The sequence below is a fragment of the Cyclopterus lumpus genome, chromosome 19 (genome assembly GCF_009769545.1).
Source record: "Cyclopterus lumpus isolate fCycLum1 chromosome 19, fCycLum1.pri, whole genome shotgun sequence".
In the NCBI taxonomy this organism is placed as follows: Eukaryota; Metazoa; Chordata; class Actinopteri; order Perciformes; family Cyclopteridae; genus Cyclopterus; species Cyclopterus lumpus.
The window spans coordinates 469,311-494,117 of record NC_046984.1 but is presented as its reverse complement, the minus strand read 5'-3'; the positions used below and the strand labels follow the sequence as shown (position 1 = coordinate 494,117).

Sequence of the window (24,807 nt, the reverse complement as noted above, 5' to 3'; positions counted from 1 at the left end):
TTAATATCTACACCTAGATCCATTTGTCCAAATGTTTACCATCTCCACGCCTTTGCAGAAAAGAGATAAATGAATAATGCAAAACAGGGTTTGTGTGTGAAGCAGCCATAATTATAGTGGCTCTAGTACACAGTGCAACTGAAAGTAAAATCACACACATACATAATTTCACCCCTACACACGGTGCATCTCCATTGCTCTGCATAAACATGCCCACATACACCCACCCGCACAAGATCACACACATCATTAACACTCCTTCCACATAAGTGACATCAATGTTTTGAAAGCCACAGAGTGGCCTCACACACACACACACACACAGTATATATATATATATATATATATATATATATATATATATATATATATATATATATATATATATATATATATATATATATATATATGTATGGTAATAGAGAAGCCTTCTAATTAGAGAGCATGTTGTTTACAGCAGCCAGCCACCATTAATGCTCCCTGCATTTGTTAGTGCGTCCACACTGATATAAGTACTGTTATTTAACATTCTGGGCAAGAGGATCTGTGGCTCACCAGTGGCTGCTGTGGTCATGACAAACAAAAAGAGTGCGTGCGTGTTTGTGTGTGTGTGTGTGTGTGTGTGTGTGTGGTGGGGCGGGGGTTGTAGGAGATGTTGTGTATGAGTCATCTGCTCCCCAGAGGACACATTAGTTCCATGTTTGTTGTCCGCTTTAATTTTGTGGAGGCTGTGTCCTTTCCAGTCTTGTGATAATATTAGTAAAAGAAGGAGTGCTGGTAATACTAGTCTAAGTCTAAGTAGTAATAATAGTAGTAGCAGTTAGTAAGTAGAGTGCTGTTTAAATAGAGTCAGTGGATGACCCTGACAGCATTGGGCTAAAGAAAAATTCAATAATCTTTGTCTCTTTTGTACTAACAGACATCACATGCGTGGATGAGCAGCGATAGCCTCTTGCTTTGCTATACAATCTTACAATGGGTCTAATGTACAGATAGTGAGAGAGGGTTCTTCATGCAGTCAGGAGCAGAAATATGTGTTTTCTATCTGCAGTGGATAAACACAGAAGCCGCTCAGATGTATTGAATATTGTCTCCCGCCAATTAGTTTGTCCTTCTGTCTTCCCTCTGCCTATTCATCATGATGACGGCTCACTTGGTGCTCATCTAATGTTCGACACAATCTTTTGCACAGAATGGTCGCAACCCGATTCAAGCTGATTTCCTGTTTGTTTTTTAGCTGAAAGACAAGCATGAAAAACAGTTTTTATTTCCCCGGTGCAACATTCCGATGGAGTCGGCAGTAATGCAGAGCCCATTTGTCGGGGGGCGTCATGAGGAGTTTGTAACAGCTTTAATTTCTCTTTACGACCAACCTTGGTCTGTGCATTTATGTGTGTATTTGCGTGTGTGCTGAAAGCAGCTCTTGATCCCAAAGCTTTCATTTTCTTTCCAGATATGCATGCCATTCTTTCTTTCTGGCCCTTTATCTACTTGGGCAGACTAGGGTTTTATTATAGTAATGGATGAAAGGTCAAATGCATGGTTCATGGCACAATCCTGCGGGGCACAGAATTGTATCCTCAAAGGTTTAGGCCCTTTGTGAAGCTTATTCGTTCCACTTTCCTACAGCAGAGTCCTCTTTATGCTTTGAAGAATTGAGGAGATGTTTAGGTTTCAATTAAATTGCCATTGGCTCAATCAGCGATTGTATTACTAATAAGATCCAATGAGGATACAAACAACAAAACAAATGATAGGCCATTCAAACCCGCTTGAGAGATTCAATTAGATGATAGCGATAGATTCATTAGTGCCCATACACACTGATCGCTGCTTATATCATTTAATGAGACAAAAATAGATTATTGTCAGCAGCCTGTGCTCTATCAACTACTCAGCTCATATCAGTGGATGTGCTCTTTTCTTCCTCTGATGGGAAGCAGCTGCACACGCACAAACACAAAGGAACATCTTGGGAAGTTTGCTAAATCTATTAAGTGCTTGTACTTAAATGTAATGTTTTCCAGGTTACCTTTCAGTTTGAAATGAGGGTTTATTGACGAGCCCTACATACAACGGTGAAATATATATGTATGTATATATATACATACATACATACATACATACATACATACATACATACATACATACATACATACATACATACATAGAGAGAGAGAGACTATTTTATTCTGGTCTAGTGAACAGGATTCAGCCTTGGCTGAAGTATCATCCAGTCACATCTTCCTGACCTCTTGGTCTCCCTGTCTCCTCCTCTGGTAGGTGGATGACCTCAAGGCCAAGCTGGCTGCTCAGGAAGTGGAACTCAAGCAGAAGAATGAGGATGCGGACAAGCTGATCCAGGCAAGAACTTGTGTTATTTATTAGACCCATGTAAAAAAGAATAGCATTGTTGAGTGTTGGTATTTTCTCACGTACGTGGTATCTCATCTGTTGAGGTTTCTTTGTGTTTTCTGCATGTGGAACTTGTGTTGCTTCCGCTTGAAGTTTGTCAGCAAGGTGCCCACTGCAAAGTATTACAATTTGCATAATAAGTCACATGTAATGCCACTTTTTTTTCTCTTCTTCAAGATAAAACTGGACAACTTGTTTGTTATTTCCTGCATTGTATCCGTGCTGTGAAAATGACACCACCATTAGCCCAGCAATAACTCCTGTGTGCTTCCCCCAGGTGGTTGGGATCGAAACTGAGAAGGTGTCCAAGGAGAAGGCAGTCGCTGATGAGGAAGAGCAAAAGGTGGCGGCCATTGCTGTAGTGGTTAGCGGCAAACAGAGAGACTGTGAGGAGGACTTGGCCAAGGCTGAACCAGCTCTCCTTGCTGCTCAGGATGCCCTTAACACTCTCAACAAGGTCAGTTACTCTCATATCCTCCGTCATGTCTTATTGATTTGCTCCATTACACCCTTCTCTCCTTGTTTTCTTCCTTTTAAAGAGGGGTTGTGTTCGTTTTTCCAGCTTCAGGAATCAGTTATGTCCACACAGGCCTTGAACTGTAGAGAAGATTATTGAATCACAGGCTCTAGCTGGATCTTTGCTGAAATAATGTCTTCTTTATGTTCTGCAGGCATTTGACTTCATCCTCACATTCCGTGTAGGTTTATGAAAAACACCCTCTGTGTTTAAAGGTGCTCCCTGTTCAAGCAAGCAGAACAGACAGTTCAATCACTGCTCAGAGCGCTCTAAAGATGCCCTAATTAGAATTCTCTGCTGTCTTCCCAAAGTCAGCACAGGTTCTTCTTTCTTTAGTCTAATCCTATCCCTTTTCTCTCTCTTTTCCCCAGCAGACACCAGATATATGCAGTTGTTCAATTAAATCCTAGTTCTTTCATTTCTCATCCATGTTTCCCTCTATCTGGCCTACCAACTCAGAACAACCTGACAGAGTTGAAGTCGTTCGGCTCTCCGGTGGCGGCGGTGACCAACGTCACAGCCGCAGTCATGGTCCTGTCAGCGCCTGGCGGCAAAGTCCCAAAAGATCGCAGCTGGAAGGCCGCAAAAGTGATGATGGCCAAAGTTGACTCCTTCCTGGACTCTCTGATAAACTTCAACAAGGAGAAGGTCCCAGAAGCTTGCCTCAAAGCTATTCAGCCTTACCTGCAGGTGAGCATCTCAACTGGTCTGCTAAAAGTGCTTTAATTCTTTCCAGTTGTGGTAAAAAACAAACGATGATGTTCATTATCGTTGCTATTGTCGATCTCAGGATCCAGAGTTCCATCCAGATCTGGTGGCCTCCAAGTCGAACGCTGCAGCCGGCCTGTGCTCCTGGGTTTTAAACATTGTCAAGTTCTACCAGGTTTACTGCGAGGTGGAGCCCAAGCGGCAGGCTCTGAGCAAGGCCAACGCAGAGCTGGCTGCCGCACAGGAGAAGCTCGCCTCCATCAAGAACAAGATCAATGTAAGCCATCACATTGGAATGAGGATACAGGAAATGAAAAGTGGATTTGCTACATGCCAAATATCTGTTTCAAAAGGAGGCCATTTCAATATCTAAAATCCTGAGGATATAATGTGAAAGAAAGGACTTTAAGTCACTGACAGAAACACAAAGGTGTGTTTTTAAACAGATTGTGGGATGAGCAATAACTTGTGAAAACCAGACATCTCAGCACAGACATCAACAGCTCCATCAAACCCAGAAGATATGCAATACAATAAGAACGTAATGCCACAGAAATAGAATAAAAACAACCAGAGACTATTCGAAGGAGCAAAGATTCAGGATATGAATTATTTTATCAAGGCTTGAGTGACAGTTGACACATGAGCTCTGCCAGAAGTGATATACCACCAGCTTTTCATCAATACAAAGCTGGTGTGAGTGCTATTAAAGGCTTTTACTGTTCATTAATCTAAAACCAAATCCATCAACCTAAAACCCTATTGATTAAAACAGCTGTAAATAATTGTTTCTCCGCGCCGTTTGCCATTCAGCCCATCGGCCCCAGCAGAGCGCGGTGCTCGGACGCTGCGGCGGCTGCTTACATCAAACCCTGCCGAGTGACGACTCGTAATAAGATCCAGCACGACTTCTCGCTGTCATTTTTCAGCCCTCAGTCAGATCGCTTGAGTGGAAAGTGGGTTCGGAGCCAAGGGAATTAGCAATGCTCAGACTAATCTACTGGACCTGTGTGTCTCTCTACCGATTAATCCTGTTTGTCCTTGTGCTAATTGCTTCCATATGCCAAATAAATCCATAGCAAAGGGAATGATAACTTTTACCCAAGTGCTCACACACTTCCAAGTTTCTTTCATGAAGAGACTTTAGCTTCCACTGTTCTTTGATGTTTCTTTAGGACCACGATGTATTTTAACAAGGGCCAATCTGTGTGTCTCTGTCTGTGTGTTTGTGGCCTATCAGCACCTTAATGAGAACCTGGCCAAGCTGACAGCCAAGTTTGAGAAAGCCACTGCAGACAAGCTGAAGTGCCAACAGGAAGCAGAGTCAACGGCGCGCACCATTGGCCTGGCCAACCGCCTGGTGAGGAGGGCAATAGCGGGGTCACACACACACACACACACACACAGTATATATAAATCCCACCATCAGCTGCCAGTGTGTAAATGTGCTGCTGACCGAGGAGTGTAGACACTCTTAGTATGATAATGTAAATTATGCAGGAGAAGATTTCGAAAGGCCTGACAGGAGCAACAAAAACATGAGAGGTTGTGCTCTGCTCGTCAGTCACAACTTGCTGAAGAGTACAGTGTCTCTGTGAGATATAAGTTGATACACGAGCAGAGAGGTGATAAGCAATATAAAAAACTAATCAAAAGGACTTAATGGTGGCAATATGTTGTTGTTCAGGAGATTCCCTGATGTTCATTAGGCTGACGGCAGCTGTAGATGAATTTAGATCCGATTTTTCAAGATGCCTGTGGAGAATATGTTACAGTAATGCAGGGGAGGAATATAAATGTGCTCTTGGCCTGTTCCGGTGGTTCAGGTGGGGGGTCTCGCATCAGAGAACGTTCGCTGGGCGGAGGCTGTAGAAAACTTCAAGAAACAGGAGAGGACTCTGTGTGGGGACGTCCTCCTCATCACCGCCTTCATCTCCTACCTGGGCTACTTCACCAAACGCTACCGGATCCAGCTCATGGACAACACCTGGAGGCCCTATCTCAGCCAGCTGGAGGTGGGTGGTCTAACTGGTGCATTGAGGGGTGATAATGTAACTACATGTCAGGACTCCAGCAGCTATGGAGAGACCACATGGAGCTCTCAAGAACTATCTGTCAGCTCGGGATGCTTGTAGGGATCACTGAGTGGGAAGACAACATTCAAGTGTATTTGTATTTCAAAAATATTATTACAATGACTAATAATTGACCTTGTTTGCAGCTTGAGGTGTCCTGTCAACAGTTTTCCAGGCATCTCTTTATAATGGGGATCTATGGTGAAAATACTGTTGGGGCTGCAGCTCTGTGTCCAGCTCTCTTCATACATCTATGAGCTTACATCCCCATGAAGTAGTTATGCACACTACATTTTGTTATGCAGCTTTACGACCTGTCTGAGCTACTCAATGGGAAGGGACTGTGATTAGTCAACATGAGCTGCTTATGTTTACCCCTGCAATTATTCGGTGCTGATGGAAATCAGATGCTAAACAATAAACCCAAACCCACATGTACAATTATCATCTTAATTGCATGTGTCCATAATACCTCTTGTATCTGTAACAGAAAAAAGTTAATTAGGAACTTGTATGCCTATATATTAATCCAGTAGTATTTAATGATGCAAACTGAATTTGTACTCGTCACTATCATTTGTAAGGTTCCCATCCCAGTGACCCCTGACCTAGACCCTCTGACCATGCTGACAGACGACGCTGACATCGCGGCATGGCAGAACGAAGGGCTTCCCGCTGACAGGATGTCCACTGAGAACGCCACAATTCTCACTTCCTGCCAGCGCTGGCCCCTCATGGTGGACCCCCAGCTGCAAGGCATCAAGTGGATCAAAGCCAAATACGGCGAAAACCTACGTGTCATCCGCATGGGACAGAGAGGGTAAGCGGCTTTACGGTGAGAAGTGCTCATGGTCATTTTTGGATTAAGATGCTGACAGAGCAATTCTGCTGTCTTGTCCTCAGGTACCTGGATGCCGTAGAGAAAGCACTAGCAGCAGGTGATGTGGTTCTGATAGAGAACTTGGAGGAAACAGTGGATCCTGTTCTTGGTCCTCTGCTGGGCAGAGAAACCATTAAGAAGGGCAGGTAAGGAAGACTTCCACCTTTTAAAAACGTTGTGAGTGTTAAACCTTACCTGCCCTCAAGAGAATCTCACCTCAAGGTGTGTTCATGGACATGTAGATTTAAGGAAACAGTAGTTCACAAAAGACTCTCACCTGGAGCTTGTGTGGAACGGAGTTTTGCAGAGTTTTTAGAGCACAGCAGCTAATGCATGTCTACATAAACCCTCACCACACTGGATTCAAAGTGTATCATATCCTTCTTTATAATAAAGCAGCCCCTGCCTAGTTGACACATTATATGTGTTTTCTATTGGCCCATTCTTTAGCAAACAAGTATCAACCTGGGATAAAGCAATACTGTCATACTCTAGTTTTAACACCGCCAACATCTGTTCTGGACCAACAGCCTCTTTACGATCCGTACACACCTACCAGATCAATACTACTGCAAGCTTTACATACAGTGGAAACACCCATTCTCTTTCAAGCAATTACTATGAAAAAGAGAGGAAGTATGAAATAATAACAGTCACTACTGCATTGGAGTACTTTAACAAGAGCAACCAAATGAAAGAAGAAGGCCCCTTCCCGCTGCCGTACATACTCACTAGAGCAGCCCAACAAATGCACCATTTCCTCCTTTCCTGAACATAACAGCAGCCCGCTGTTTTTAAAGTTACTACTTGTAGTTGTGAAATACTCTAAATTCAACACTGATTCCTCTCCATGAGCGACAGAAGTAAACGACAACATCAGCCAGAATACTGCTCTTTCTGTATGGTTATTCTAGTGTCTGTCATTAGGTCCAATTCACTCCAGAATCTGACAAAACGATTGACTCCACGCAGGGACCTTCGTTTCTAGTGGGAGGGATCTTCATGGGAGACCTAGAACCAGGACCAGGAGAGGTTTTCTTAAGGACAATAGTTCTCTCCACAGGGGCTGACACAATCTTTTGACATTCTTAATACAGGAAAAAGAACTTGCAGTCTAAAACATTGGAGTTATTGATGAATCCCCTGATCTTTGATAACATATTTCTATCTCAGAATCCCTTCCTCCATGTAATGGCTCTCAATGATCAGAAGCTTTCTGGCTCTCATTTACCAGGTACATAAAGATCGGGGACAAGGAGTGCGAGTACAACCCCAGTTTCCGTCTCATCCTACACACCAAGCTTGCCAGCCCTCATTACCAGCCGGAGCTGCAGGCCCAGTGCACCTTGATCAATTTCACAGTGACCAGAGACGGTCTGGAGGACCAGCTGCTGGCCGCGGTGGTCAGCATGGAGAGACCTGACCTGGAACAGCTAAAGGTGAAGAAGTCAGAATCTCAGTGGAGGCAGAGAGATACACTACCTGATACAGATGTTTAACAACAAAGAGGCATTTTCAACACAATCCCTTATTATCTGATGGATATCTGCAGGAATATAAAAGAGAACCTGAGCAGACATGAAAGCAGTATCTGTCACACTCTTAAGGCGCTATCAGAGAACCAACAACCATTCCACGCTGCATTCTTTTGAGTTCCACTCCTAACATCTCCTCTGTGCAGGTGTAATTAAAAGAAACAGTGAGAGGAGTCTGGGGCCTCCAGCAACCGTAGCTCTCTCATTACCCATCTTTAACACCACATGTCTGAAGAAAACATCGTCCGTCTAAAAGATCACAAGAGGCTGCAGGTCCAGGCTCTTTGATTCCAAAACAATCAGCTGGTGCCTTTGATTAATGGCAAACTAAGTGGGTGTGTCATAATTATGGCGCTTTGGGTCCCTCTCTTCGGGAGATTGGAACACTGCAAGGCTGTGGGAGCATGTGTGTCGAGCCCTTTTCACTGTTGCAAAGAACATCAGCCTTTTGCTTTCCTGCGCGGAACCAAACTATGCAGTGTGTGATTTCAGATGGCGGCATTCCTGCAGCAAAAGAGGTGTGATGTGTTACATGACAGTGTTGGCCTCTAGTGTGTATATGTATGTACCGGCTGTCTGTTCTACACCGCTAACGAATTAGCGGCGGAACTACTCTGCCCCCCCACTCCCTGTCCTTATCTTTTATAATGAGTGGCATGGTGGAATAACAGTCTGGCCTTATTAGTGACTTCCGAGTTTGTGTGTGTTCATGTGGCATGTGGATATGGAACATGGAGGTATTTGAATTCCTTGAAATAGTTATCCATGATGTGTAATAGTGTGAGTTGTTCCTTCAAAATGATAGCGCCATTGAGCCAATTCCCATGAGGTTGGCCTGCTCCATCTGCTGGTGGCAGTACCAAGCCAAGATGAAGGTAGAAGAAAACCGCTAGATAGTAAACATAACTTTCTTTTTGATTATTGTCTCAAATGTACTGGAGGGATCAACAAGCTTTCCTCCAAAGAGATATTCCCTCAGTTGGTGTTCCATCTTGTTCTAGGTCTGGGTCTGGGTTGAGATCTGGTGACTCATGGCACATCCTTTTAATACTCATCAGAGCATTCATGGAGCCTTTGTGCCCTGCTTGGGAATATCTGCATTAGTTTTTCACTCATGTATTTATATATGACATGAAACAATGAATGTATGTGGCCTATTGTGGGGCAAACAACCTGAAAACACAATACATTACCCCCTCTACTGTTTGGCTTCTAGATGCTTTAATTAGGGTTCAAACCCTGAATTTATTATCTGCTGCTGCGCTTCAAATTCCTGTGAGCTAAAACAATGAAACTTCGCCCAATAACTGGAAATGATGTACAAGTGCTTCCCAAGAAATATGACTCCAATGGGCCACATGGTGGCCCTGTAATTGATACTCAAAAGTCCATTGTATCAGGAACTGGTACCACGGAGGCAGGACCCAATAAGCAGACACAAGACGAGGCAAGGTAGTTTCAAAAAGGCAAGCTTTACTTGTAACGACATCAAAAGACAAACCGACACAGGACAGGGAGTTGACAGACTAAATACACAGGGGAACAAGACACAGGTGGAAACAATGAGGGCGGGACTTGCAATCACACAGGAGGGCGGCACACGAGGAGGGAGGAGTCTGGAACGAGAGACAAGGTGAGTGACAGACAAGACAACAGAGCAGACAGTGAACACAGAGCTACCCAGAAGGTCTGGGTGTAACACATTGTGGAAAGGCCACATCCCTCACACCCTATGACTGATTGACTTACACCACAGATGTCCAGCTACATGTGCTCTACAAAAAAACCACCAAGGTCTTTCTGACTAAACGTTAGGCCGTTTTGAATTTTTGGAGAAACACATCTCCATTTGTAACACATTTTCTGTGGATCATTTTGGACCCCCACATTATCATATAATGCTTGTTGATATCTTTATTTTTCTAGATATTGACCAATGAACTTCAAAAGGGAGTAGCTCAACACATAAATAAACACAAATAATTGGGCTAATCATCAAAACACTTGCAGTATATGTCCACAAGAATACCTGAAACATACCCTGAAGTGTCATTCAAATCAACCTATAGGGGGCGCTGCAAATCCAAATAAATGACTAACTGTCTTTGCTATGATGCCATTTATTAACTAATATAGAAACACTTTGCTGCACACATGTCATTATTTCAGATCAGTCATGATGGCCATCACTTCTATGCATTCATTTGGTCGAGCACTCATCCAGTTGTTACACACTCATTACTATCTGTGCAAGGCACACCCAACAAGAGAAAATCCAAAAGTGTTCATGACCTGCTTAGTTTGAAGTAGCAACATCTTAGATAATGATTGACAATATCAAGACATAGAGTCTGAGCTTTTGAAACACAAAACAATTCACCATTATGTCACAGTCACCCTGCTGCACTCTTCTGTTCATTATCAAGCTCCAGGAATGTGTAATTGTGTCTTCATGCTGTACTCAAAGGAGTTTCATCTTCTTTTTGTGTCGTTCATTTATTTTCACACGTCCACCTCTCCACACTCAAAGGAGAGGCAGAAAGGAGACTCTTTGAGTTTCATTTTCCTTTTTAATCTTTGTTGTTAGGACCCTCGACTGTGAGAAGGAGGAGCTGTTGTTTCAATCTGTTGATGACCTGTCACCAGCTGTAGCTGTAAGCTATCACTGCTTAGTCAGTTTAAGGCACACTGTGTACAGTACAGCAGACTGTCGAGCAGTAATGAGCAGCTGATAGTTAGGAGATCCACAGTACGGTGTGAATGTAAATGTTCTTAATTACTTGAAAATTCACTTGGATCAAAGCTCCAGCGTCTAATGATGCCTCGCGCTCGTCTCAACGACAATCTGGGCTTTTCATGTCAGCTGTTTGAAATGGATTAGCCGCTGGTGCTACTGTACCACCGCAATTAGACAACACATTGACACACTTCCACTGTTCCTTAAATGTGTTGCTTGTTAATCTAGGGGAAAGAAAAATCAGAAGTCCCTCTCTGCTCAGAAGTGGTCTCAGAGGATAATGTGGGCACTCTGTTAACGGGTCCGGCACATTTACTCTCATACAATGCTATCTACATTTTGATGGTTTCCAGGAGGTGTAGGCGCTGCTCTATTGGGACCTGTATGCTTTCATCCATGGACAAATCAGCATTATTAATAAATGGAGAGCGGGAGTTATTCTGTGTTCACACCAAGCACCTTCCTATCAAAACACGGCATGTTGTTGCCAGTAAACAACCCGCACTGATAAGATCAGCAGACTGATAGCGGAGTGTAAATTGGCTGTACCTGTTTATATTTGCAGAATGACTCGCTGCCATTATACCTTTAATGAGGTTAGCGTTGCTACTGAGCCGTAAGACGATGGTGAAAGAGCTTTCATGTAACCAAGTCAAAGACGGGCTCAGGAGCTTAAGATGTCAACTTCCCTTTTAAGAGAGAGCACAGGGTGATCAGTCCACAACCTTCTACCACAATAACTTTCTACTCTGGTCCTCCCTGTGCACATATGTGTGTGTACACGTGTACATCCTTGTGTGTCTTCTTTGCTTACCCGACCTTCCGTGTTAATGAGAACTAAAATGCTCCACTTCCCAAATGACCTTAGCAGGGCTGCTCTGTGGAACTCAGTAATAATTTGCCTAAAAAATGATAGATGTAATATCTCATTTTAATCCCAATTAGAGTGTTCTGCTGACTGGTTAATTGTTTGTTTTTCCCATGCAAGGGTAATTACAATTACAATGTGCCAGAGGAAAGCTAATCATTAAAAACGGACTCATTACTGGGTCCAGTTGGGAATGTTTTACTGTGGATAGCGTTTCCCCTCAGGAGCACGTGTGGGCAGTAGAAGGTCACAGTTGACTCACACAGGAAAATGTCTCCAGTTAAATGTCCAGCATTCTATGATTTTTCTCTCTGCTCGATGACGACGAAAGACCTGATCGATGTCAGGTCTTTCGTCAAAATGCCACAAATTACAGCAGTTTTTTCTTCTCCTGTTCAGTTTTGGCAGAGGAGAATTTTTCAACCACTGAGTGGGAAATAATGTGAAATTCAAAGCATGTAAGGCTTATTAACAAGGCAGAGGCTGAATGAGTTTTAACAATGGTGTAAAATATTTCCCATCACCGCAATAGGAAATACTGTCATAAAGAGAGCAATTAAGCAGTGTGATCTCCTAAACTATCTGCTCCCCCGGAGCGATCTGAGCTAACTATGTCTTTTGTCATGGGAACATTATGACACAGAGAGGAGGACCGGCTCCGCCCACCCCCCATCACTGCCACGACGCCTCTCCAACGGCAGGCTTTGAAAAAGTGAACGTTTCTGTCAGGCACTTCTGTTTTTTCAGTCAGAACAACGACAGTAACGAAGTGTTTGAGGTGGAGTTTTATTGGTGGACAGGATCCACTAATCCATATGGTGGGTGTCAGGTAGACCCATTATGAATCCGCTGTGTGTATGGCTGAATGTTCTGCTGGGGTTTGTAGTGTTTCATAATTGAATACTTGATATTTTGTAGCATTGGATTCATAGAAGAAGATGATGAGTGTGTGTGTGTGTGTGTGAGTGTGTGTTCACCATCAAAGCTGCTTCCCTTCTTGCTGGAATCGATGGTCTCATCACATCCAGGGTGAGGACGCCCGGCAGAGGTTTGATGTTTGCAACCAGATGGAAGATGGCTAATCCCGCGCAGAGCGTTGCCTTCATGGGTCCGGATAGCCAATGCAGAGCATATTGATTCGTTCTGCCTTTGAGGCTCTCTTTAGTATTCATGTTCCCGTATTGACCCACACCATGAACATCTCCTACCGCCCCCGCTTATGATGATGAGGCCAGAAAGGAACCTGGCAACAACAAGCATACATCTGAGAAACCCTTGGACATGTGCATTCAGTCAAGTTGAAGTATTTGTGTGTTTCTGTGTTTATTAGTCCGACCTGACGAAGCAGCAAAATGGTTTCAAGATCACTCTGAAGACGCTGGAGGACAACCTGCTGTCCCGTTTGTCCTCTGCTTCAGGAAACTTCCTGGGTGACACAGAGCTGGTGGAAAACCTGGAGACAACCAAACGCACTGCAGCTGAGATCGAAGAGAAGGTCCTGTTCTTTTTTTTAATCTTTACAGCTCTTTACTCAACTCAATTCAATTAAATTCAGTTTATTTTGTATAGCCCAATATCACAAATTTGCCTCAGAGGGCTTCACAATCTGTACACATACGGCATCCCTGACCTTTGACCTCACATCGGATCAGGAAAAACTCCCCAAAAATAACCTTTGACAGGGAAAAAAGGGAAGAAACCTTCAGGAGAGCAACAGAGGAGGATCCCTCTCCCCGGATGGACAGAAGTAATAGATGTCATGTGTACAGAATGAACAGCATTACAGAGTTACTATTAACTCTTTAGATTACAGCACCGATACATGAACAAATACATAAGAACAGGGGCGCGTCAGAATACTTTAGGGAGTAACAATGTTGTGTTTAAGAGGGATTTAGAAATTCATTCAGCAGCCCCTTGTTCACAGCTTTTTTTATTTTTTATAACTTTAATTAGAGTGTAGGTTTTCTTGATCTTAAACTTGATCTAATTCCTGAACACACAAAATATAGTCCTGAAACTCTCCCAGTCCTGATCACTCGGCAGAGATTTGCCAGCCAAGGCCATGGTTGTTTAAAGAGAACTGGACACAACGTTGGTCTTATGAAAAGTAGCTCAGTTGCGAATGAAGCAAAAAGAGTTTGACCAGAGTATACAACATCCAGGATCTTCCAGTGATTGGCATTGTGGGGCCCATAAAGTAAGCGTACTAGAGTTTCCTTTAGCCCCGCCTCTCAGCCTTGTTCTTAATCACAAAATAACTCTGGATTCAGCTATTAGTGCTTTTAGAACCTAATTATTTTAATAAGGGCTATTTACATCTCTTTCCCAATTGATGTCTATGGGAATGTGTTGTTTGGGCCCAATGACATCACATGATGGACCCAAAAGTTGTATTTGCTGCGTTTGGCTCTCTTTCTGGAGGCTTGGCCCAGGCCCACTAGATACTCCCATACTTGCAACAACATGCTAATAGCATGCTAATATCCTCAAGGCAACAGGCCATTGAGGCTCTCCCTGATCTCCCATATATATACAGTGTGTATATATATATATATATATATATATATATATATATATATATATATATATATATATATATATATATATATATACACACATATATATATATATATATATATATGTCATTATTATTAGGTTTATTTATTTGCATTTAAAAAAGCAATGCAATTAAAAAATAAACAAACATAATAGAGATAAATGAATGGCAAAAAGCCAACTGGGCATATTTGAAGCCTCCACATATATAATATTAAAGTCTTTTACAAAATTACAAACATAAAATAATATATGCATGCAGAAGAAAAAAAAAGAAAAATAATGAAATTGTCTTGTGTGTGTGTGTGTGTGTGTGTGACTCAGTAAAAGTGTCACACATAGTTTAACTTCTTTTCATAAAGGTATGATCAAGCTGGTCTCCTGTCTTTAGCCTGTAATTATGTATTATGTCATTTGTGTAAATTCTTTTTAGGTTCCTCATGAACGCAGATGTGTCAGCCCCTTCTTCCCTTGAACCTACTTGTAGGTAGAAAGTAATTATTTTAGATATACATATTTATTTAGTAATTAGCAGACTGTAATCCCTGAGTACTTCCTGATACTTGTGAGAAAAGAGCATACAATGCTGTGAGACTGGACCTTCTGTCCGTGAGGAGATGAGTGCTGCCTTTGTGTAATGGTTTGTCTCTGACCCCAAGCGCACGACAACAGGAAGGTTTAGTTCTAGCTGAACACACGGCGTAGTTTATTGAGCACAACAAGTCGCTGGGAAAAAAACAACTCAAAGTGTCCCCTTAGTCCACGAGTGATCGAACATCAAACCCAAAAAAATCCAAGAAAATACTCCACACAAAAAAGTCAGCAAAGACACAAGGGAAAGTTCAGTGAAGACACAAGGGAAAGTTCAGTGAAGACACAAGGGAAAGTCCACGGACATCATGGCACGAACTCGCAACGTCAGCACAGACAGTCCTGATCTTTATTTATATATATTTATATATATATATCAGCACAGACAGTCCTGATCTTTATCCCCCGAATACAACGAGCTGACGAGCTGCAGCTGTGGGACGAGCTGAGTGGCTTCAGGTGTGAGTTGGAGCTCACCTGGCTTGGCCCCGCCTCCAAGCCCGTAGCTCCCTGGCAGCGCTCTGAGGTACCGGGTGTCACCGTGTGACCGGGCTGAGGAGGGAGTCCGGCAGGCTGAGTCCTGACACTTTGCATATGTTCCTTCTTAAGACTGCATTTGTCTGTTAAAATAAACATAATTGTGTTCCACACAGTGTGAGAGCATTTTGTCTGGAACTGTGTATTGGAATAGCTCTGATCTTTACTGAGTGTGTTTTATTGAATGGTGCACAATTTCATCTTTAGCTGATTAAAGAAACCCTGACTGCATGCATATCTGTGCGGATGTATGTTTGTGTCATCCCGTTTGTGTGTGCTCTGTCTTTAATGTAGGTAAAAGAAGCCAAGGTGACAGAGGCCAAAATCAATGAGGCTCGGGAGCACTACAGACCAGCAGCAGCACGGGCTTCCTTATTGTACTTCATAATGAACGACCTCAATAAAATCCACCCCATGTACCAGTTCTCTCTAAAGGTAGCCTGTCTATTGACGTGCCGTGTTTCCTCCCCGTCTCACGGGCCCCCACTGAGACCCCTCTTTACACTTGCGTCTCCGTTCCTCCCCTCGTTCTTCCATTTGCTCACTGTGTTTTATGCTCTTTGCCCTGCTGTTATTGTGTTTGTGGCTCCCTAATGTAGTTATGTAGAGCGTAATGTCTTTCATGTTGTCAGCCAGAGAGGAGGCTGCCTGAGATATGGTTCGCAATCACTCCTAGCTGCCCTGGCCCAAGATATTTCCCGACATAGTCAAATAAAAACACATTCATAATATATATATATATATATATATATACTGTTGACCTTGATAATAAAATAAAGCACATTATAATATGTATTCTTCACACAGAGGAGAAATGGTAAATGGACCTGTACTTGTATAGATCTTTTCTAGTCTTCCGACCACTCGAAGCACTTTAACACTACATGACATCATTCACCCATTCATACACTGATGGGAGGAGCTAATGTTCCACCTGCACATCAGAAGTAACTAACATTCACACACTGATGGGAGGAGCTAATGTTCCACCTGCACATCAGAAGTAACTAACATTCACACACACCGTAGAACAGCTGTGGGAGACATTGTGGGGTTAAGTGTCTTGCCCTAACACATCGACATGGACTAGTGGAGCCGGAGATAGAACCGCCGATCCTCTGATTGAAGGACGACCCTGCTCACCACTGAGCCACAGTCGCCCCCCAGAAGAATATACATTATTATTAGGATGCAGTTATATTTTCAGTTTGTAGTTACAACATTTTTTTTTTTCAATGTGTTTCTGCTTATGTAGAAGCCCAGAATTGTCTGCAATAACCCTGTTTAAATGTAACAATCTCTGACCATAATAACACGTTCATTAAGACTTACTTTCCAGTGAAAGGCTTTCTATAAGTAGCATTGATTAGTACATCTTTTGGCCAAACCATATAAACATGCCAAGGGGATGATATCTGATCTGCCAGTTATTGCTTGATCGCTCATAGATCGCTCATAGGTCGCTCATAGATCGCTCATAGGTCGCTAATAGGTCGCTCATAGATCGCTCATAGGTCGCTCATAGATCGCTCATAGGTCGCTCATAGGTCGCTCAGGTCACTCATAGATCGCTCATAGGTCGCTCAGGTCGCTCATAGGTCGCTCATAGGTCGCTCATTGATCGCTCATAGGTCGCTCATAGATCGCTCATAGGTCGCTCATAGGTCGCTCAGGTCGCTCAGGTCGCTCATAGGTCGCTCATAGGTCGCTCAGGTCGCTCATAGATCACTCATAGGTCGCTCAGGTCGCTCATAGGTCGCTCATAGGTCGCTCATAGGTCGCTCATAGATCACTCATAGGTCGCTCAGGTCGCTCATAGGTCGCTCAGGTCGCTCATAGGTCGCTCATAGATCGCTCATAGGTCGCTCAGGTCGCTCATAGGTCGCTCAGGTCGCTCATAGGTCGCTCAGGTCGCTCATAGGTCGCTCATAGATCGCTCATAGGTCGCTCAGGTCGTTCAGGTCGCTCAGGTCGCTGACTACTGGGGTCCCTCAGGGTTCAGTCCTTGGTCCTCTTCTCTTCTCTCTGTACACCAACTCTCTTGGCTCTGTCCTTCGCTCGCATGGCTTCACCTACCACAGCTATGCTGACGACACCCAACTGATCCTCTCGTTTCCCCAATCTGAAACACGGGTAGCAGCACGAATCTCTGCCTGTCTGACCGACATCTCTCAGTGGATGTCTGACCGACATCTCTCAGTGGATGTCTGACTGACATCTCTCAGTGGATGTCCGCACACCACCTGAAAATTAACCCGGACAAGACTGAACTTCTCCTCCTTCCAGGAAAAGGCTCTCCCACCCACGACCTAACTATTAACTTCAACAACTCAGTGTTGGTTTCGACTCCGACTGCCAGGAACCTCGGAGTGACGCTCGACAGTCAACTCTCCCTGACTGCCAACATTGCCGCAATAACACGCTCCTGTAGGTACATGCTGTACAACATCAGGAGAATACGACCCCTTCCCACTCAGAAGGCGGCACAGGTTCTGGTCCAGGCTCTGGTCATCTCACGGCTGGACTATTGCAACTCCCTCTTGGCAGGTCTACCTGCTAATGCCATTCGACCTCTACAGCTCATCCAGAATGCAGCTGCTCGACTGGTCTTCAACCGACCGAAATTTACCCACACTACTCCGCTCCTCCGCGACCTTCACTGGTTACCGGTGGCCGCCCGCATCCGCTTCAAAACATTGGTACTTGCGTACCGTGCTGTGAACAGATCGGGTCCAGTCTACATCCAGGACATGGTCAAACCGTACACCCCAGCCCGTTCACTTCGCTCGGCTTCTGCCAATCTCTTCACTTCGAGCTAAACTCTCAACAAAGTCACGACTGTTTGCTGTGCTGGCTCCTCATTGGTGGAACGAGCTCCCCATTGACATCAGGACAGCAGAAAGTCTCTACATCTTCCGTCGCAAACTAAAAACACATCTTTTTCGACTATACCTTGAATAGGTAGCACTTAAATGCCGTAGGAGCACTTAAATGTCCCTTACCAATAGCACTTTGTTGTTTAGCACTTTAGTAGCACTTAAATGGCACTTACGGATAGTACTTTGTAGTTTAACTTTATTGAAGAAATTGTACTTGCTTGATTCTTGTTGTTCTGAGTTTGGACTCATGGTTTAATGCACTTATTGTAAGTCGCTTTGGATAAAAGCGTCAGCTAAATGACATGTAATGTAATGTAATGTAATGTTTGCTACCACTCCTCTGGTCCCTAGGCGTTCAGTGTGGTCTTCCAGAAAGCGGTTCTGAAGGCTGAGCCGAACGAGGCTCTGAAGCAGCGGGTGTCCAACCTAATTGACAGCATCACTTCCTCGGTCTTCCAGTACACCACCAGAGGCCTGTTTGAATGTGACAAGCTCACGTACATCGCTCAGCTTGCCTTCCAGGTAGGGAAGAAGGCCGGTTTCATCTTCTGCATGGTTTGTTTTGACAACAAGTTTGCCATTGAATCAGTTGCTCCTGAGACCAGCGGCCCTGTTTGGAGCTAATCATGTGGAAAGGAAATGCTGTTTGTGCTGAAAATACAACAATTCAAAGTTATTCCTGTTTGTTGTGTCTCCAGATCCTGCTGATGAATAGAGAAATAAATCCTGCAGATCTTGACTTCCTTCTGAGATACCCAGTCCAACCAGGTGTCATGTCCCCAGTGGACTTCTTATCCAACCACTCCTGGGGAGGGATCAAGGTACAGAGAGAGCCAGAGATGAATGTGTTCTTCCTACTACTGAAATGTATTGACGTGAAATTCAATTGGTTACCACCAGACAGTGTTTATTTTGTAAGCTATTAAGGCTTAAGGGGCTTTACACCAAACGCGCAGTTGATCCCATGCAAATTCAATGGTTGCGAATTTCGCCGGGCGTTGCGATAGACGTGAATGCCGTGTTGCGAAATTTTCACTAGAGTTGAAATATTTTAACTTTGGCGAAACTCGCGAAGTTGCGAAAGTCAATCAGCGTTGAGATGCTCCGCCTGTCATCACTGTCCTGCCTTTGATGAATCAGATCACTAACCAGAGACAGATAGACAGGCGCTCCGCAGCTGAGAATGAACGCCTGTAATTGGTGTCCAACCGAGAGATCCTGGCACCGATCTGAGCCAACAGGTCATCAAACTGGCTACGGGTTAGCCTGAAGTAGCGCTGGAAGCGGCAGTCATCCTTTGGCTGCACAGCTGGAGGATGTCCCCACTGTAACATACTGGTGAACCAGGGTTACACAAGTAACCTAACGTGTTCTCATTTTCAGACAGACCTCCACTGTATGTAATTCCCTGAGCTCGGCTTTGTTCCGTGTGTTTTAACAATGAAAGGGCACCAGAAGAACGTTTTCATCTTAAAGAACAGACGTCTGGCCGCGCAGCCCTGTAGACATCGAGCAGCAGAGGTTCCCTCTCTTGTCAGATCAGTTTAGCAGATAACCAAACCCTAACGGCAGTATGGTTTTTCAGACTCTCAGTTCTAAAGCTTTAAAAGAGGGTAACATCCTGAATGGCTGGCTCTCTTGATGATATTAGCGGAGCATGAATCCCATGAGACCCAGTGTATTCTGTGTGCTGAGACACTTCATCTCACTCTACCTCACCACCTCATGCCCAGTGAGCATTTGTAGAAAAGCAGATTTTATGGATTCCAGGACTTCTTGTTCTCTGTGTGTCTGCTGTTGGAGGGTTTCAGGACCCTGCTCCCAGAATATACAGTACAGGTAGACAGCGTGTGTGTGTGTGTGTGTGTGTGTGTATCTGCAGGAGGCTGCACTGCGTGACTCTGCTGTTCTCCACAGATGAGATAAGGTGTCTGTCAGCTGGGGCATCACAATGAAGCCCCTCCTGGTTCTGCAACGGATGCATATTCAGTCCCCCCCATCCCCCGTCCCGTTATGAAAGGGATCGTGTTTACTCAGCATTTCTGTTTGAATAAATATGATTTATATTGGCAAAGGAAAAGATAATAACTCCTCTCTGTCTTTTTGTCTCTTTTTTTCTACAAAGTTTGTCATTTTGCTGTGTATTGTGAAAGGTTTCTGAAGTTGTCAAACTGTTAAATGTGCCTCACTGATCACCGTTCTTCCCCAAACACCAGTCCCTGTGCTCCATGGAAGAGTTCAGGAACCTGGATCGAGACATCGAGGGCTCAGCCAAACGCTGGAAGAAGTTTGTTGAGTCTGAATGTCCAGAAAAAGAGAAATTTCCACAGGAATGGAAGAACAAAATTTTTCTCCAGAGACTGTGCATGATGAGGGCCCTGAGGCCTGACCGCATGACGTACGCTGTCAGGTGAGCGGTGGAGTCATAGCTCGCCCTTTGCTCTGTGATTTGTGAAAGGCCCTGTGCTGCTGGGTGAAAGGGTAAAGGTTAAACATCTTAGCTTGTGGCTTATAGTTGTAGTTGACAGGGCACCTGTGCTCACTGCACGACTGTGTGTTTGTAGAGAAAAATGATACAGCTCTGAAAATCATAATCATTAGCCCTCAATCTGCTGTCTAGGAACGTCATCATACCAAACTTAGATCCCATTTTCACCTGATATTAACATGCAATCTCTACTTGAAACTTATTTGAATAATAAACCAAAAAGAGGGAGCTGGGAGCAACACATGTATTTTACTTCATACTTTTAACTGTTGGAGAACTAATATTAAAGCTACAAATCAAAAATGTTTATGGAATAGCTGATAAAATGACTGTGTAATAGAACCCACAAGGGAGTATTCACCACACTCTACATCCTCTCGGCTCTTCAGAGCATTTGGAATCTTTCAGCACATTGTTTTGGTTTTATGACCCCCTGCTCTACCGTTTTGGTTCACTCTCAGGGCTCTCATGAGCCCTGTACAGACCCAGGATAGGAAGCTGTTCTCCTAAAACGCTTTGCTGAACCCTTAGAGCATAGCTGGTGAACATAGTGGACTGCTGGAAATGAACAGGTTTATACTACTGCATTTACAGGTGGTTGCAGCTGGCCCAGTTAGGCAGCTGCCCTCTATGTAATTCGCCTATATATTTGTGGTGTGACTCATGCCTAATTAAAGCTAGTTATCAATATAGTTTTCAGTGACAACAGTTATAGCTGGCAACATCAACATCAAAGCATTTGAAATCAAGTTAAAAAAACTCTGTAATTGTGATTCATCCATCACAATATCATTGATGCTAACTTTGCAGTTGTAGCAATGATTTACATATAGAACATATGCAAAGTCTGTTTTATTTTAGAGTATGTGGTTGGAATAACAGTAAGAAAGCCATGATTTTTTAAAGGCTGAAGGATTTAATCCAGAGAGGTTAAAACGACCCACAGACAACACACAGTCGTGACTAGAGTTCATATTTAGTTACATAAGCAGCTGTCTGTCTAATGCAATGCACTACAGAAGAATCCTCCTCTTTAACTCATTCTGCTTGTCGGTCAAAGATAATAAAAAATGTGTTGAGGAGAACTGAGTCATATTCTCCCTGCAGAGACTTTGTAGAGGAGAAACTGGGAAGCAAGTACGTGATTGGCAGATCACTGGACTTCGCGGTCTCCTTTCAAGAGTCGGGTCCAGCCACACCCATGTTCTTCATCCTCTCTCCCGGAGTTGACCCTTTGAAGGATGTGGAGAAACATGGTAATGCTCTCAGTTGTTTTATGTTTAATAAGCCGTAAAATTCAGTATACATACTGTATTACCAATGTATCTGTCTTTTCTACATGTCTAGGGAACATGCAGGATTTAGCCTATTGAAGTCAGTTGAAGGCATACCTGCATGCATGATTTCCACTGTGATACCTACTGCATCGGATTATCAGTCAGAACAGTAGTGGTCCCAACACATCTGTTATGTGTCTCTGCTGTGATATCAGCCGTCACTGCCAATGCACAACAGGCTCTGGGTAGATTGAAGGGATTATACTAAAGGTCACAAATATATGAGACGACACCACTGGTGTATTAGGGGCAGCAGAAAGTAAATGTCAATGGGTTTAGAGTTACTTTACAACCCTGTATGAATAATGTGGAAGGCAGCAGGACATGATGTTTTGATTTTGGCCACAAATATGCCAAAAGTCTAAGCTTTTTTACTGACCTGGAACGGAACATTACTTCTGAATCTGCTGCCAAATAATTCAGTCTGTGGGTATTTGAAGCTAGCTCCATTAAATATTCAGATTGTAGGCATTGTATCAGTTTACTGGAACAAAGAGATTTCAACAGTGTTTCTACTATAAGTGAGTCCCCATTTATTTTCACATTTCAGTATTTTTGCATTTGTTATTAATGCACGGTTTTAGTCTTGGTTGACTTTCTTGGATTTCTATTCCTGCTTAACATACCCTCTTAACCCAATGAATCCGTACCACATATTCATTTCAGCATGACAAATGTCAAATGCAGTCATTCCAAATTTGAGATGCCGCAAGTTTACAAAGACTTGGATCCCAGGCAGCAGCAGGTGGTTAAATGAGCCATAGCCCAGACCTTTAGCCCAAGGGAAATCCACCATCCTCTCCTAATGCGATAAGAGGAAGCAGTCCTACTGGAACTGCCTGTAAGAGGTGTGATTATGGATTATCAACACTCTCACTTTGAGCGTAGTCAATCACTTCAAAGCTAAAAGTAACCAATCAGTGCTACTGTAGAGGGAGCGCAGCGATGATGAGCAGCAGCAGCCGCGTTACACTGAACCACAAAGAGGTGCTTTTTCATTATTGCTGTGAGTATTGGCTTCCTCATTGGTATTTTCATTAGATAGAGGATGTGATTTAGTGTGCTCTGCAGGGGACCAAACCTCCCTAACTACCAGGTTCCAGGTTGAAGTTTTAATGAAACAGTTCAGAGAATTGTAATCCATCCATCCATCCATTATCACTAGCTTATCCGGGGTCGGGTCGCGGTGGCAGCAGGTTCAGCAGGCCGAACCAGGCCTCCCTCTCACCCGCAACACTTTCCAGCTCATTCTGGGGGATCCCGAGGCTCCTTACCCTATCTCTAAGGCTGAGCCCGGCCACCCTACGGAGGAAGCTCATTTCGGCCGCTTGTATCCGAGATCTCGTTCTTTCGGTCACGTCCCAGAGTTCGTGACCGACCAGTAAATGGAGAGCTTTGCCTTCCGGCTCAGCTCCCTCTTCACCAAGACGGACCGGAGAATTGTAATGTTTGACTTAAATCTCAAGTCATTGACCATCTGCTAATTATGATGATAAACGCAGACTGTGACTTTTGGGGAAATATTGTCTTACTGAGAATTAGATGAGAAGATCATTATCACTGTCATCTCTGTGGGTTCAGTACAGCTGTAGCAGGTCTTTTTTTCTCATCAGAATGTCACAAGATCCCGCGAGAGTCCAGCTACCATGCAAGTTAACTATCACGATACCTTGCTCATGATTATGCGTGTATCATGATAGAGATACTCGATAGCAAGACAACTATGCACGCTACAGTACGATATCTTTGTAAGGAGAACATACAAATGCAAGAAGCATGAATTAGGTATTTATTCCCTGCACTGTGATGTCAGTTTCACAGAAATTGACAACTGAGATGAAACAATATACAACAAAGTGCAAAGTCAACCCATTCTGAGTGTAACCTGTCTATGTGCCATCGCTCTAATGTAAGATAACCATACACTGGCATACGGCCGAACCGTTCTGGGGTTCAAATGGGTACAGAAAGGTACTGCTATGCCTCGCTAAACTCTTTATCTTCTCGATTTACATCTCCTTCATAAGGTTTTCAAAGTGAAAAGAACAATGTGCCGGGCTGCCTTTCAGATCTGGGTTAGTGTGATGTGAGGACCAAGAGTTGGCTTGACCTCCGTGCTAAAGATGCTAGCATAGCTAACTGGTTACTTGTCATCTGTCCCAACACGGCTGTCAGGGGCATGTTTTATTAAAATAATGATATTTGGAGCCAGTGTATCAATAACGGATTGCAATTAAAATATATTCCTGTCTAAATATGTTGTCCCATCCTTATATTATATATCATGTGAGTGCTGCTAACAAACTAATTACATTGATATTCTCATCTAATATAAGCAATTTGAAGAGTTATAATAATGTGTCAGAAGTATTTTTTGTTTGAAATGTTACTTTGATTTTTTCTTTCAGGGAAGAGACTGGGTTTCACATTTGACAACAAGAACTTCCACAATGTTTCTTTGGGTCAGGGTCAGGAGGTTATCGCTGAACAAGCCCTTGATTTGGCAGCTAGAAATGGCCACTGGGTGATATTACAGGTACAGTATAACCATACAAATACACCGTACAAACACAGTCAACAATAGCTCACATGAAGTATATTGCACAATACACATTGCTGTGTATTTCACTCTCATCATAGAGAGCACTGACACCACCTAATTTGAGTAGATCCAATTACAG

At 43.5% G+C, this 24,807-nt stretch overlaps 1 protein-coding gene across 1 annotated transcript in view; it reads left to right on the top strand.

The window, feature by feature from the left end:
* LOC117748529 (dynein heavy chain 9, axonemal-like) overlaps positions 1–24,807 on the top strand; it is a 143,871-nt gene that overhangs the window by 88,912 nt on the left and 30,152 nt on the right. Inside the window, 16 exon segments of the mRNA XM_034558362.1 lie at positions 2,284–2,364; positions 2,693–2,872; positions 3,392–3,622; positions 3,723–3,917; positions 4,881–5,000; positions 5,467–5,655; positions 6,300–6,535; positions 6,619–6,741; positions 7,830–8,034; positions 13,066–13,230; positions 15,717–15,857; positions 18,653–18,823; positions 19,000–19,122; positions 20,518–20,711; positions 21,897–22,045; positions 24,535–24,662. Of these exon segments, the coding sequence (XP_034414253.1) occupies positions 2,284–2,364; positions 2,693–2,872; positions 3,392–3,622; positions 3,723–3,917; positions 4,881–5,000; positions 5,467–5,655; positions 6,300–6,535; positions 6,619–6,741; positions 7,830–8,034; positions 13,066–13,230; positions 15,717–15,857; positions 18,653–18,823; positions 19,000–19,122; positions 20,518–20,711; positions 21,897–22,045; positions 24,535–24,662 (2,631 nt within the window).